Below are 15349 nucleotides of genomic sequence, written 5' to 3' on the forward strand. Positions count from 1 at the left end.
TGAATTTTTACCCTATATGAGTAAAATGCTGCTATTCCATGCAATCCTGGAATTTGCAGTGTTCCCTGGTACGCTTGGATGCTTCCACACAAGATAAAACATGAGCATTAAAATGAAAATAAGAACTGTTATTCTCTTGGTTTCACTTGGTGTGTATCAGCCCCTTTTGCAAACATGAGCATTTTAAGAACTGTGTTCCCGAGGACAATTTTGCCAAAGAAGTCTGACTTGCACTGCTAGAAAGTAATAAGGAGGATACAAGTGGACGAAATGCGAAGGATGAGTCTTAGCAACTTTTTATATCCTCTTCAGTCCCAGTCCATCCAATAAAGTCAGCAGGAAGCTCCATCCTACAGAGCAAAACAAGTATGGAAAACTTTTTAAGTGCCACGTAACTGATCAACTTCAGTGCTTTTTTGCCCCCCACATAATTAGCCCTTAATTAGTTCCCTGCTTTTTTCCTGTTCTGTTTAGGTTCCTGTGCTGTAGTATTCCTGCAGTCCCAGCTGGCCTACTCCTCTGCTTCCTTGTCTTCTAACACTTGTATGGGAAAAAGAGGAAACAAGACGTTAATCCCCTTATTACTGGTGACTTAGGTAGGGCCTTTTTACTTTCATGTCACTCTAACCTCTGCTTAACTTCTGAGTTTGGGAAACCAAATAAAAGACATGGAAATAATTTTAAACAGTGTGACTGATACTCCTGTTTTCAGGAATGTATGCAATCAGCACATCCTTGATTAGTAAACATATGGAATCTGAAACAAATTGAGTTCTTGGTACCAAAGAAAAATGCTTCTAAGTGTTTGAAGATCTGCTGTAATTCTAATCATTCCACCTGTTTTACTCTTGATATAAATTTTGGAAGAAAGAAAATGTGTCAGTTTCTATACAAAAAGTGCTTAGAAGCGGTACTGATGTTTTTCTCTGTGAAAATTCCTCTAATGTTTGGAGCTGAAATCTGCAATTACAGGAATGTGCATTAACGTATCTATGTGGTTTGCTCCTTGTCACATAACAATTGTTTTAGATGTTTTAATTTCAAGCCTTTACCACAACAGGTCATTAATTTCCGAATATCTTGAACAAAGCAGCAGGCACCTGAGGTTTGCTTTGAGGTAGGCCTGGACTTCCACCAGGTGATCAGATCTGCTGCTGGATACACAGTTCCAGAATAATCTTAAGAATGTTTCAGTGCCTGAAGTGTCAGCTGTGGTGGGCATTTGTTTAGTTCTTGGTTGATTTTGGGTGGATTTTTTTTCTGATGAAGGGGTGAAACTGCACACAATCTCATTAGAGCGGAGAATTACATTACCCCAAACAGAACATCTTTTACTGCTGCAAAACCCAGGAAATCTGGTTACTTGTCACATGACTTCAAACATATTTGACTAGCTTTATAGAAGACTATTTGGGAATTTGCTTAGTTCATTCAAGAAGTGTTGGCATTCTTTTTTGGAAGACCTCTTGTAAGAAAGGGAGTAAAACATGGCTCAGAGATGAATGAAATAAATGGGAGAGGAGCAGGTGTCTAAAGGTGTAATCAAGGAGAATTCTGGGAGCACTGGGAGCTGGCAAAAAGGGAAAGGGGTGATTAATGTCGTACTGTGGTGGCTTTCCTCATCCTGTGACCGTAGTGCTTGTGGGATAACGCAGCGGCAGAAGTGTGGGTATAACCAGTGAGCGTGGTATGAGTGCACGTGCTACTGTGGGATGATTTTCTGGGGGATTTTTGGCAGAAAGTAGAAAGGCAGAGGAGAGATGGTGTAATGGCAGAGGTACCTGTCTGTTGGAATGCTTAAATGATACGGGATTCCCTCGCTGCTGGGACCTCAAGTATGTTCTCATGCGCCTGTTGAACGCGTTCTCGAGGCTGTGCCCCGGGAAGTCCCCTTCGCACCAACGAAACGCGCTCATCCCCCCGCTCACCGTATCGAGCTCCTCATCTCGCCGTGCAGGTGCGGGCGAGGCCTGCAGAGCCGAAATGTCCGAAAGGCCCTGGAAAGCCTCCCGGCCGCGTGAGGTCACGGCGCACGGGAGAGCCCCGGGTCCCTCCCCCGCGCGGGCGGGGCCGGGCCGGCCGAGGCAGCGTGCCCGGAGCGCCGCCCGTCCCTCCGCAGGCGGCGGCGGCCCCGGCGGGTCGCGGTCGCTGTCCCTGTGCCTCGCTCCGTGTGCCGCCCCCCGCGGCAGCGAGCGGCCGCAGGGCAGCAGGGAGCCGGCGGCGCTCGGCCCGGCCGGGGGGCGCTGACAGCGGCTCCGGGGCGGGGCGGCGAGGAGAGGAGGCGGGTTCCCCTTCCCCCGCCGCGGGCTCCTCGCCTCGGCCGCCCCGGCTGCGGCCCCTCCGGCGGGCGCACGGCCGGGCATGTCCGCGGCGCAGGTGTCGGAGCGGCGGGGCTGGGGGGCGGCCCAGGAGCCCCGGCAGCCCGAGTCCGGCTCGCCCCGCGGGGAGGAGGTGGCGGAGGAGGGCGGCCGGAGCAGGGAAGCCCCGGCGCCCAAGGAGAACGCGTGGACGCGGCGCAGAGCCCGGCGGGACAGCCCTTCCCCGCCCGCGGGGCCGGACGGGCGGCTCGGACCGCAGGAACCAGGTGCGGGGCCGGGAGCGTGTGCACGGTGCCTCGATGGCATCGCGGTGGTTTTGGTTTTGGTTTTGGGTTTTTTTTTGTGTTTTGTTGGTTTTTTTTTAGGAACGAAAAGCGCGTGTTTGTCGGCGGCCGCGGAGCCGGGCCCGTGCGCAGCGCGGCGGGAGCCGGGCCGGGCGCGCTGGGTTTGACATACATGGGCACAGGAGGGAGCGCTCGGGGCGGGGGACACGGCCAGGGACAGGAGCGCCGGGCTGGCTGCAGGTCCCGGGGCTTGCGAGTGGCCACCCCGGCCCGGCGGTGACCTCCGGCCGGCCCCTGGCGCTCGCAGAGAGGGCTGCTCACCCACTCGTCTCGTTTAGCCTCCTTCAGAAATGCCGCTTTGCCGCAGCTCTTTTTGGGCTAATTATGTAGCAAGGCCCTCGGAACGATCCGTTACCTGGGTTCGGTCTCTAGAATGGGGTTGCGGAGGCTTTAAGCACTTACAAGAGCAGACAGTTTGCTCCCTGCTGGGATTCGGTGTGTTTACATCGGAAGAGATGGGAGCGAGAGTAGCCACGGGATAATTTCCTGGCCTTAAATCACTACATGTAAGATAAAGCTGCTTTATGGCACCATACTGACTGAACAGGCGTATGGCTTTACAAAGCTGGTCGTCAAAGACCTGACTTGAAATTGCCAGGCTTTATGCTTAGGCTAGCAAAGTGTTCCTAGAAGTTTGCAGCTTCTTGGAGTATTGTTCTTGGCTGCAAATAAACTGCTGACCTCAAAATAAATACTTCAACCAGTGCTTCCCGAGAATTTCAATCTCAGCACTTGCTCCCGAGGGCACCTGACAAACCTTTTTTGTGATCTCACGGTCACTTTTATCCTTGAATTAAACATGTACTTCCTTGACAAAGAGAAATACATAATTTACAGTTTCAAGTATCCAGGTCATACAAACAGAGACCACATTCTAGACCACAAAATCTCTACTTGGCTGAACAGCAGAACTTTTGGCAACGTATATACCCATCTTTATTATCTAGACTGTTTTGTTTATGTGTACTGACGCGCTCCTGAGTGCATATTTATGCCGAGCTTCCACAGTCCGGCTGGCTGGGCAGTAGCTTGCGGTCTGCTTCATGCATGAAAGGGGACTTGTCACTCGTTTGCCTTGCTGTGGCATAATAACAACAGTGCTGCATCAGAAGCACTGGGAAAACTGCTTTTGTCACGTTAGCACCTTGTGCTTCACCTCTGTAAGGTTTGCTTTTCCAGCAAAGATAAAGCTCACAAATAGTTGTCGAAAGAAGGAGGAGGCAGAAGGCAGTGCATTCGTACACTGTGCACGTTGTCTGCTTCATTTCATGATTTTGGAGAGCTTTTTATTGTTTTTCTTCTGCAAGAAGTTGTGCTTACCATTTATGGAATTAATAATTAAACTGAGGAGTTGTACTAGAACATCATTTTCAGTGGCCAGGTGTATAACTGAGCAAATAAGGGAGTCAGTGTTGCTGGCAGTGGCACTGGTGAGGAACACACACCAGGGCGTGTGTTTTGGTTTGGCCACCACCAAAAGCACCGTGAGGAAGCCACCGTTCTTTCCCTTGTAAAAGACAAAGTAGCTGATCCTTCCTGGCTGTTTGAAGGAAGGAATTGCCATGTGCCTCCACCCGCAACAAGGGATGCATTTTGAAGAAACTAATTGCATGTTGGCAAAGCAAAATCTGTCACACTAGGCCCTTATGAATGTTGTAGTATGGAAATTAGTCATGTGAAATAATAAGTGGATGAGCAGAAATACTACCGGGATGGAATGTAGAACTATCCGTAAAGAGGATAATAAAATGTAAAAGGATCTCACATCAAAGCAGTGACTGGATCCTGTTAGACTTGTTGATCCTGGCTTAATTTGTTAAAAAGTTTCCTGAGACATGCACCTATGGTATGTTCAGTGATAGTTACAGACTTGAGAAAATTGGCTCCAGCCTCTCATCTTTGGACTTTCAATTTATCATGGGATAGGTTTGTGACAGAGGCAAACCTGGCTCTTGTTACTGAAGCTGTTAAGGTCACCAAGTACTACCAGGAAAATGTAAAATTTTGGCAGAAGAATTCAGTCAAAGAGTTGTTACTACAACTTACTGTATTTTTGTCTCAGATACCTTAGTAGGTTTTAGTCATTACAGTAAACCAAACACCCAGTGCAAACATATCTGAACTTTTCATGGTGTGTTTGTTACCACAGTTCAGTGTTTCTGGCCAAGCCTTTCATTTAACTTTGCTTTTAAGCAGAATAACTTCAGCATTACACAGCTACTTTTACATCCTCACCTGCTTTTAACTTGTGGGGAACGACTCGTATCAGTATAAAATTGCTGGTGAAATTAATAGGCTTCAGTCTAATTCAGGAAGAATTGTTTCCCTGAGAGAGTGGTTAAGCTTTGAAACACACTGCCCAGGGAGGTGTGGAGTGTCAGTCCCTGGAGGGGTTCAAGAAATCACTCTGCCATGGTTTAGTTGATAAGGTGGTGTTTGGCCAAAGGTTGGACTCGATGGTCTTGGAGGTCTTTTCCAACCTTGCTGATTCCGTAATTCTGATCCTGGTGATCGTGGTCAGAGGGAGTGAGCTTTAACAGAGGCTGCCAAGTGATGAAAGGTGCTTCTGTGATGTGCCTTCCTCCCCTCATAGTGCCGAGCCAATGTATTGCAGTAAGTCCTCACTTCTTTAGGTTGAAACTGTGAGTTACCCATCCTCCACATAAATAATTCACCCAGAATCGAATGGTTGAAATAATTTTATTTCCAAAGTTCTCCCACGACTTCGTTTGATGAAACCTTCAGCACTGCCCTTTTTGTGAGGTTGCAAAAAGGGAATCTGAATGACAAGTTCTCAAGTCTTCATGTGATTTGTATGAGCTGATGGGGGTCTCTAATGATTTATCAAATGGTTATTCAAAAACTGTTCATGAAATTCACAAAAATATTCAATGAAGCAAAATACTTGTGCTGCTGAAGTGGTTGAAGTAGGTTTGCCTACTAGTGTGTGCTTGAATGATGTACTTAATTAAAATAAGTGCACACTTAATTCTTTTATTTTGTGCTCGGTTTGTCTTTCTCCATTGTGTTTATTTCTGAACATCAAAGAATGCATTTTATCTGTTTGATATTTTGGTAGCAGAACCATTTTGCTCTAGTGCTACTGTATAAATCAGTTTGCTTTAGTCTGAGAGCAAAACAGGTTGTAAAGGTACAATTTGGTGAAGATGTACTGTGTTGCTAGGAATAGCAAACCTTAGATTAGTAAATTCATAAATGATCTGATTATCTGATTTTTTGGGTGTATTTAAGGCAGGTGTTCTCATTAGTTCTTATGAATTCATGGAATGCTTTAATAGCAGCTTCTAAAAATTATTCAAAGCAGTATCAGAAGTTAGAGCATTGACAATTTCCCCAGCCCTAAAGGGATTAAAAACATTTTCCTTGCAAAGCTGCTGCCTGTATTTTAGTTGTACATAACAGCATGTGTAATTTTGCATGGTGGGTTTTTGTCTGGGGTTTTTGTTCCTGAACTGGAGACCTGTTCTGAGACTGAAACCCACCTCTCTGTGCTGTGGCATGTGCTCCATTAAACTGTGAAAATTTTGGCAGCAATTGAGTCACAGGTTTCAGTTTTCTATGAAGAAGATAAGGCAAAAACGAGCTGAGAAATGAAATATAAGGAAAATAAATAGCATAATGGTGAATCAATCATGTGTTTGGATTCCTCTCCCCTCTCCCCACCCCCCCTCCCCCATCCCCTATTGCTGGTTGTATTGAAAAATTGACTGGTTTTGAACATAAGTAGGTGGAAAGGTGCAGGTGTTGTAACTTGCTGCCTTGGTTAATTGTTCAAATAGTGTGTAGAAGGTCAATCTAATGTAGTTTTTGCTATAAAATGCTAGAACTTTGTAGGGCAGGATGTTAGGATCACAGTTAGGATTTTTTTTTATTGTTTTGCAGAATCTCAGCTCTAAATCCATGCTCTGGATTTAAATTAATTATATTCTCCAGGAGATTATTTTGTTACATTTGCAATACTTCATCTTTTAAAACAATAGATTAAGCATAGCTTACCTTGTTTAAAAATGGAATATACTGTCAAGTTTCAAACTGAGCATTGAAAGGAAAATATTGTACAAGTTCAATGAACAGGCTCCAATTAAGTTTTGTAGAGCTGTCTTGCTGGGTGATTTTGTCTGCTCCCTGAAGCACTTCTGGTATTTATGTGATGCCCTCCCTTCACAAAAGGGAACACACGAGCAAGTAAGTCCAAGTAAAAATAAAACCTGAATATTGTCTAGAAAGCCTTACAGCATAAACAGTGTTTGTATCGAAACTAGAATGTCTTCCACCTATATTAATAGACTTTGCTTTCAGAAGAAATTGCCAATATCACGCCTCCCTTTCTAGCAAAAAAAAAAAAAAAAAAAAAAAAAAAAAAAAAAAAATTACTTGCTGACTATTCATTTGCAGAGCTTCAAACCATCCTTTTTGAGGTCCTGTTACTTATGATCCTACTGTCTTGTGATCCTGTTGTGATCAGGGGTACTTTGGTGACACATCTTACATACAAACGTTGCTCCTCAGCCATCCAGTCTGCTTTTCCTTCTCTGTTGCTGTTGTCCCAGAGGATTGCTGCAGTTTTGGTGGTTCCAAAATTCACCTTTCATTTCTCAGCCCTGTCATTCCGTTTATCTTGACACGCTGCACATGGTATGCTTGTACGGCCTTGTCTTTCTGCAGAAAATACCTCCTGTTAGGATGTGGTCTGTTAGGAAACGTGGAAGAACCGTAATAAAAATGGCTTTGGAGGCTGATTTCTGGTTTTGTGTGAAGGGCATCTCTGCTGGATGGAGTTCAGTGATTGAAAGATGATCATTGGCAATTAAACTGCTTCATCCTTGACTTTTATTTCTCCCATACCCTCAAAACTCTAAAACCTAGCGAGTAAAATCATTGAAGATCAATGAATTCTTTTATCAACACAGCATGCCACTACTGAACAGGTTCCCTCGTAGCCTATCACAGAATAAACCATTTTATTGCAGTTGGGTTGGAATTAACAAGTGAAAAAGTTTTTTTGGAAAGGCTTGTTGAGTTCTGCTGAGACAATGTACTAAAGATGCCATTTCAGGGTCGTGTTTTGGGATATTAAAACCAAACCCCAGAGTGATGTTAAGCAGAGGGCTTTTATCTGAACACACTGAACAGTGGCTCTAGGCTTGTTCGTGACAGCAGAACAGGTGTGACCTGGGTAAAACCTTTCAGTGACCTGATGTTATGTTCATTTACTCTCCCACCCTCCCTGTAGTTTTTCCTTCCCCTTTATCTTCCCTTTCATGCTTCACGCTGAAGTCCAGCTCCCACGTGATAAGCCCCAGAAAGCCGGCCAGGAAAGACCTGTTAAATTTGGTTTTGAGCATGCCTCTTTTGGGAGGACAAGGAACTTTGTGGAGGTGTTGTCAGGTAGGGAAGTACAGGGTGAGATGAGCTCTTTGAGTTCTGAAAGGGCATCATCCACCAGGCGGTGTGTTGCCTAATATTTTCTTTTTGTTTAGCTTGCAAATGCTTCTTCCAAGTCTTGCATTACTCCATTCAGATAAGAGAGATTCCTTAAAACGAGTTGGGTCTCATTCTGCTCGATTCAGATAGCTTCCCTGCCGCCTGGAATAATTCCCATGACTAAGGTAGTGCAGCAACACTGAATTTTACACTTCTGAGTGCCTCGCTACGCCCTGCTGACACACGGAGCAGAAGTTCTGGCAGAACAGTCCTTCAGCAGCAATTTAAGTAAAAGTGCTGTGAGGTGGAAAAAGGGCTTCAGTCAGGTAATTGGACAGGGACATGTGTTTACAGCCACGCTGTGGCCACTCAGTTTACCTGCACGGGTAATTGGCAGTTCTCTTGGAGAAAATTACAAATTTGTTTGCTGCTCCACCCCTGCAGTCGTTTGTCTTGTTTTGTAAAAGGGCAATTAGTTTACTACTGAGTGGCAAGTGAAAATTAGGGTTACACGGTCACTGTGCGTTTCTTAAAGCTCAGTCTGAAGTTAATTGAGGTGTGTGTTTTGTCTTTGTTTTAAAAAGGAGATCTGTAAGGAGAGGCAAAAGCGTTCTGGTAAATGGTGATCAGGATTCACTGGATTCGTGTCTGGTGAGATATCCAAGTTGTATATAGCATATACATGGAATTCATAATTTGTATGACTATAAATTATATTAAAATTTAGAGTGGAATGTGGAGTAAGCATTAGTTTGTGCTTCTAACATTTGCTGTGTATTCCAGGAAGCAGACAGAGAGGCTTTCCAGAGTCACTGGGGCACAAGGGTGGGGTTCCCAGTGTGGAGCGGTGATAAGGGAGATTAGTCACTGGATGTGAGAGAGATAAGGGCTGAGGAGGTGATGTTATCCCCATATAAAATAATCCACTTGTGATTTCAGACACGTTCAGTGTTTCAAACTTGTCTTGCAATAAAATACTGAATAAGAAGTTTCAAGGAATGGTTGTGACTCCCATCTGAATGGGAAAACATGCACTGGGAGAGCCAGGGCTTAACAAAAGAAGTTAAGAGATGGTTTCCTTTTAATTCTCAGTTCTAATCTCCAAGAAAAATTGCCAGATGCTGGTGGGTTTTGTTCCCCTGAATTGCCAATGCAAAAAGTAGAAGGCAATTGAGAAGGGTAGGGGAAAATTGCACAGAATAAGAAAATCAGATTCATGTACCAAATTGCTTATTTGTTAAGACATAGAAAATTTAAATAGACTTTTGGTTTTCATTGTAGGTTATTGAGCCTAGATTGTTAGGCCCACTAACAGTGCTTATAAAAGAGTTATTTCCAAGTATTACAATAATTCCTGGTAGAAGCATAATGGACTCTTGATCAGGAGAGCGGGTGGGGTCATTATTATAAAGTTTAGGCCTTAACTTAGGCTGGTTCTGAAAATGTATGGGTGTCAGCTTCATGTTTAGCATAAACATATCCACTGAGGAATTTAGGCATTAAAATTTATCAGTCTTAATATAGTTTTACAGTCATTTTCTCTTTTCGTATTTTCCTTATTTTTTTTCTCTTTGTTTGTTCTTGTTTGTTTGTTTTGGCTTGATTTTGAGCTATATGGCTAAACTCTATCTGGCATTTGAGTAATTACTTGTAAAAGGAAATTACTAGGAATTTGGGAATATGTAATTGTTTCTATGTTTTTTTTCCTTGTTAGTGTAATTACAGATTTCATGAATTCTGCCTTATAAATGTAGCTTCTAATAGGAGAACTTATTAAATGTGTATCAGGGGCTTTCTTTGCTACTTGTTAGGTTAAAATACCAGCATTTTGACATAGTCTTGACCTTCTTAGCTGAAAAAATGCTTAAATACAGTGTTAGGCAGTATCTTGTACACCTGGTTTGTGAGAGTATTTGCACTTATGATGAATGTGAGTTTTTCAGTGTCATATACTATTAGTGACTTCATTCACTAAAAAAAAAGTTCATTGACTTTGATATCAAGCCCTCAAAAACACTTGGGTGTAGTATGATAGAGCATGGCAGAGTTGTTAAGACACACCTGCCTTACTCATTTAAAGTGCAGCCTAATTCTTCACCTGAAAATGTTTTTCTTCCTTTTCAGAACTACAAAATTCCACTAAAGGGATAAAAGCGGGAAAACCCAGGACAAGAAAAAGCAGCAAGGTTTGTATTTGTGCCTGTAAATATTTAATATGATAAATAGCTGCTACTGCTCTAATAAAAAGGTAGAAGGTATTTTGACGTTCCAGCTGGATGGAAGTGTTATGTTATGTCTTGCTAATAGATAATTTTGAACACAGAGACAAATAAGGAAGGGAAATTTGAAATTAGGAGGGTTGCTAAATTGGTGTATCCATGAGGGATAAAGAAAGGCATTTTGGTTTAAAAAAATCAGTGGGATGACATAAAACTGTGAAGAGGCTGCAAAGAGCACAACTTGAGCACAAGTGATTGTGCTCAAGATTGGTTTTGGAAATGCTTTTTGCATCTTATGTGGTGTGTATCCTTTATGTGCATAAAATTACCATTATGACAACAGGAGACACTGAAGCTTTTTATTGAAACAAAAAGTTTCTAAAATTTTTACAGCCACCCCTTTTTAGGTTGGTTAGTACCTGTCAAGGTATTCCAAAAACTAAAAGCCTTTAGCAATAAATACCTTTAAGTCACATATGTGTAAGACAGCATTTAATCTGACAATTGTTTTATGCGAGCTCAAAAGTCGTGAGACCTCTTTCAAAAGTTGTGTGCTTGTTTTCTGTTGTATATCTTGGCTTTTTAAGAATTGCTTCTTCTAACAGCTCTGCTCTAGGGGGTAGTCTTGCTATCTGAGCCATGACTGACATCTTCCCTGTGCCAGAAAGGGCTAAATCAAGGAAGGAATATAAACTGTTTGTCACCTTTGCAGGCTGATGATTTGGGTGATATCGCAAGCTGGCCGACACCAAGTGAAATAGCAAACAATGAAGTGAGTGTCCTTTGTTATCCTCAGTATTATTTTTTTTTTAAACCATATTGGCTTATCTGTTTAACACTGTTTCCCCCCAGAATGTGCTTTGGGTGTTGGAGGGTTTCAGTGGAAGTTTTGTCAGTAATTCAGGTTACTGGTGTGTGCTGAGCTGTTTGCACTGGTACTGGAATTTGTTAGTGGTCTGCCACGGACATGTACATAAAAATGTGCCTTATTTTTTAACTCCACTGTTTAAAAAGTTTCATTTACCTTTTCTGCTGTTTCCATCTATTTGTGCACAGATGAGGAGGCCTTTGGAGCTGTGAACGCACTGCCCTCTCTTGTGGCTCAGAGCGCTTTGTGCCTGTTGTCTGAACACAATTTAGTTATTCTTAGTTATCTTATTCTTCTGATATATTTTCCCCCTCCTGGGTTTTAAGTTAACATCTATTCTGTCAAATTATCTTCCTTTCTCTTTATCTCAAGTGATAAGTGCATAATGTATTTTAGACCTCTCTGATGCTATTTAAAACAAGAAGAGAGCACAGATTATTTGAAATGGTGAGGTGCCATTTCACTCTGCTCTAGCTCTGCAGCAGGATCCCTGTGGTGCTTTTACTGTGTTCTTGGTGAGGGAAACCAGAACATTTGGGTTTAACAACATGCATTTTATAACTGAAAGTGTCCAAATTCATGTAGTGTCTGTAAAACAAAATGACATTCCGTTTGTACTTAAACTTAGCTTATTTGTCTAAGGGAAGGCTTTGTGTTCAAATTAATTATAGCACAGTACTGCAGTATCTGCTGTATGTACTCCAGCAGGTTCAAAGCTGTCTCCACAATATAGGAAAATTCTTTCTCTTTAGCAGAAATGTCTGCAAAACTTCCTGTTTTGCAGGTAAAAATAATATGGCCATAGAATGATTTGGGTTGGAAGGGACCTTTAAAGGTCTTCTAGTCCAGCCTCCCCAACCCATGTGGAAGGGATATCTTCCACTTGATCAAGAGGCTCAGAGCTTTGTCCTACATGACCTTGAATGTTTCCTAGGATGGGACATCCGAACACCTCTCTGGGCAACCTGTCCCACTGTTTCACCACTCTCATCATGACAAATTTCTTCCTATAACTTGCCTGAAACTCTTTTAGTTTAAAACCATTCCCTCTTGTCCTGTTCCTACAGGCCATGCTAAAAAGTCTGTCCCCATTTCATAATCCCCCTTTAAGTGTTGAAGGACCATCATAAGGTCTCCCTGAAGCCATCTTTTCTCCAGGCTGAACAATCCCAGCTCCCAGCTTGTGTTCATTGGAGAGGTGCTTCAGCGCTCTCATCATCCTTGGCCTCCCCTGGACTCTCTCCAGCAGGTCCATATTTTTATGCTGGGGACCCCAGAGCTGGAGGCAGCACTGTAGGTGGGATCTCACCAGAGTGGGGCAGAGGGGCAGAATCCCTTCCCTCCCAGTATTCTGTAAGACCAGCTTTTTAAAGATAATCAGTCTGAACAGTAGATACTAGTGAGAATATTTCTCTCTTTCCTATAAAATAAATTTTCATATCTGAGGGATTGATTAATGATTTTTGTGCACGCTGTCATTTTACATCTTCTGTTAAAAACCAAAAACTTTCTTTTCTTAATCTAAAAATTCATTTTATATTCTTGCAAAGTTAGCAGAAGATAAAGCTATTTAAAAAGATGCTTTATAAAACAAGACAGTTCTTAAAGTTCACCCTGCTGAAGAGGCTGAGAACAGGTAATAAAAAAGGATTTTTAATAGGTAAAGGAAATGTGCACCTCCTGCTACCAGCAGCTGTACTGCCAGAAATAATTACCTGTGTCTCTTACAGTGTAAGACTGTAAGTCACAGTAAGAAGCCAACAAATAGAAGAGAAAAGGAGGAGAAATCTGATCAGAAAAGCAGTAATGGAATCAAGGACAATCCGGAGGCAAAGCCAGATGGTCCGGCAGAGAACACGAGTGAAGATGAAGCTCAAACTAATAACCAAAGGAAAAAAGGTGAGCTAAGGCACTGTGTATGATGCAGTAAGTCACTGTTGATACAGCTGCATCGATTCCAGCTGAGTGACTCGAGAAAGCTTCTCATGATTTGCATTTGCTGGGTGAATGCAGAATATGTTGCTGTCTCTGTGTGGAAGCCTCAGCCAGGCTGCCTCTCTCAGGGTTTGGAGCGTTCTGCTTAGTCAGGTAGGAATTCTGGGGCAAAAGCAGCTCGTGCCCTGTTGATGGTCCTTGGAGCTCTGACAGTTTCTGGAAGATTTTGTCATGGCTGTACAAGCCAGTACTGTCTCTGATATATTTATTTCCCTTGATAGGTAGCACTGTGTTAATTTAACTTAATATATATATGTATGTGTGTTACTGCATATACACTAGCACATCAGTTTTCATGTTCTGCTGTTAGCTTACACATTGAAGTGATCATTTGAAAACTAAGCCAGGTTATTTACTTCCTTTCGATCCAATCTCTTACATTAAAAATGGGAAGCAAACCTGATTCGCATTTGGTCAGGAGATTGGAATAGGCTGAAGAAACAGCAGAAAGAGTTTCAAGATCTTGCTGCCATCAGCTGCTTTTTTGCCTTGGTGCCCTGCTGGTGTTTTTCCAGATCCTAAAGACCTTTGCTGTTTAGATTTATTAATCTTCCTATATACATCTATTAAAAAACAAAACCTATATTGCTTTTAATTTTTTCAGTCTAAGTGGAAATCTAAAGCAAAGCATTCCACAGGTAAAACGTGTTTTTCTTTTCCCCCCCAGTGCAGATAGCACATTTTGTGTACTTGCTTATATTTCTTAGCCACAAAAGAATGGACCCCACAATACCAATCAATACTATAGTTAAATGAATTGTTAGTGGATACTTTAGGCCATAAAAATAAAACAAAATACTATGAATGAAACAAAATGAAGCTTTGCTAGTAATTTTTGATGCATGTGAATGAACTTTGAATATCTTGAGGTGAAAATACAGTATCACAGCTAAATTCTCAGGAAAATTTGTATGATCTGTGATTGAAATCTTTATTGTGATGGTTAATTTTATATCGGTTTTTTTTACCTCAATGTTTCATATACAAGTTGTGGAATTACATAGCAATGAATTTACTGTCTATATTTAACACTGACATAGCTATAAATTTTTGGCCATGGAGCATCTAAAAAGCCATTAAATAAAAAAAATTCACCTTTATTTCTTATATTTGAAGCTTAGGTAAGGTTACCTTTGAGTTTGAGAAATTCTTGTTTAATGCATTTATTATTTAGTCATTTGTAATATCTTAAAATTTCAACGTTTAGCTTCTCCCGCTTTTTAAAACTTGAAATTAACTGTTGCTAGTTTTACAAGAAGAATTCTATAGAGTCTTTTCAGGAGCTGAAACCTCAAGTGTTAGTATAACTAAGAGTAATATATTAACTTTTCAAGGTAACAAGCAGAAATGGGTGCCACTTCACTTGGACGATGTGAGGTCAGACAGTCAAGACAGACCAGGCTCTCGAACGAGCTCCAGATTTGTGCTGGAAACAAACAAGTTAATACCTCACAACAACAGAAGGAATGAGGCAAGAAGTAAGTAGTTCTCAGTCTCTGGGTCTTGCTGTTGGTGGCAAATAAAGTGTAATATCACATGAGCTGGCAGTTTATGTCGAAACTTAGCTCTACCTGCAGTAGGTAAAACTGGCTGTTTATATTTGCCAGTAACCAGCAGCATCTGTTTTCCTCTTCGTGTCTCCCTGCGCAATCTTGTCCCACAATTTTATAATGCAGAAAGTTCGGAAATAGCCTCAGAAGGTGTCTGCTCTGTCCTACTCTGCTGCTATTCCCACAGCTTGTTGCTACCAGAGCAATTGCTTGTGGAGCTACACTTTGAACTCTGCTTTGGCAGTTCTACTGATGTTGTTTTTTCCTTTGAGCTGGACCGATTTCCTCAGCTCCCTGACCTATTTCTCAGCATGGCAATACAAAAAGCTGTATTAACACCACAAACTGGTGCTGCTTCTGGTCCTCAGGTGTTGTGAACAGAGCTTGTTGGGTGGCAGAAATCTTAGGCTGAGTGTCTTTGGTTTAAGTTTTAAAATTGCACTATACATGAACAGTTCGAATGTTTGCTCATTATAAAAAGTACTGGATGCTACTGACATGGAATTCATGAAGTCATTTTAGGAACTGGATGTAAGAGCTTGATCTGGATTTTTGAAGGATGGGCAAGGGGAGGATTTTTACCAGTTACCACTTCCTTTAAGTTTTTCCT

General features: G+C 42.2%; 1 protein-coding gene across 2 annotated transcripts in view; it reads left to right on the plus strand.

The window, feature by feature from the left end:
• The first annotated feature begins 2107 nt into the window (after nt 1-2107).
• The window catches only part of LARP1B (La ribonucleoprotein 1B), a 29085-nt gene continuing 15843 nt past the window's right edge, over nt 2108-15349 (plus strand). For both annotated transcript variants that reach the window (XM_082282073.1, XM_082282074.1), the window contains exons 1-5: nt 2108-2584; nt 10232-10293; nt 11039-11098; nt 12925-13093; nt 14524-14667. In XM_082282073.1, the coding sequence (XP_082138199.1) occupies nt 2362-2584; nt 10232-10293; nt 11039-11098; nt 12925-13093; nt 14524-14667 (658 nt within the window). In that variant the 5' untranslated portion in view covers nt 2108-2361. The remainder of the gene's footprint in view (nt 2585-10231; nt 10294-11038; nt 11099-12924; nt 13094-14523; nt 14668-15349) is intronic.

Source organism: Coloeus monedula, assembly GCF_965178545.1.
Source record: "Coloeus monedula genome assembly, chromosome: 5".
Lineage (NCBI taxonomy): Eukaryota > Metazoa > Chordata > Aves > Passeriformes > Corvidae > Coloeus > Coloeus monedula.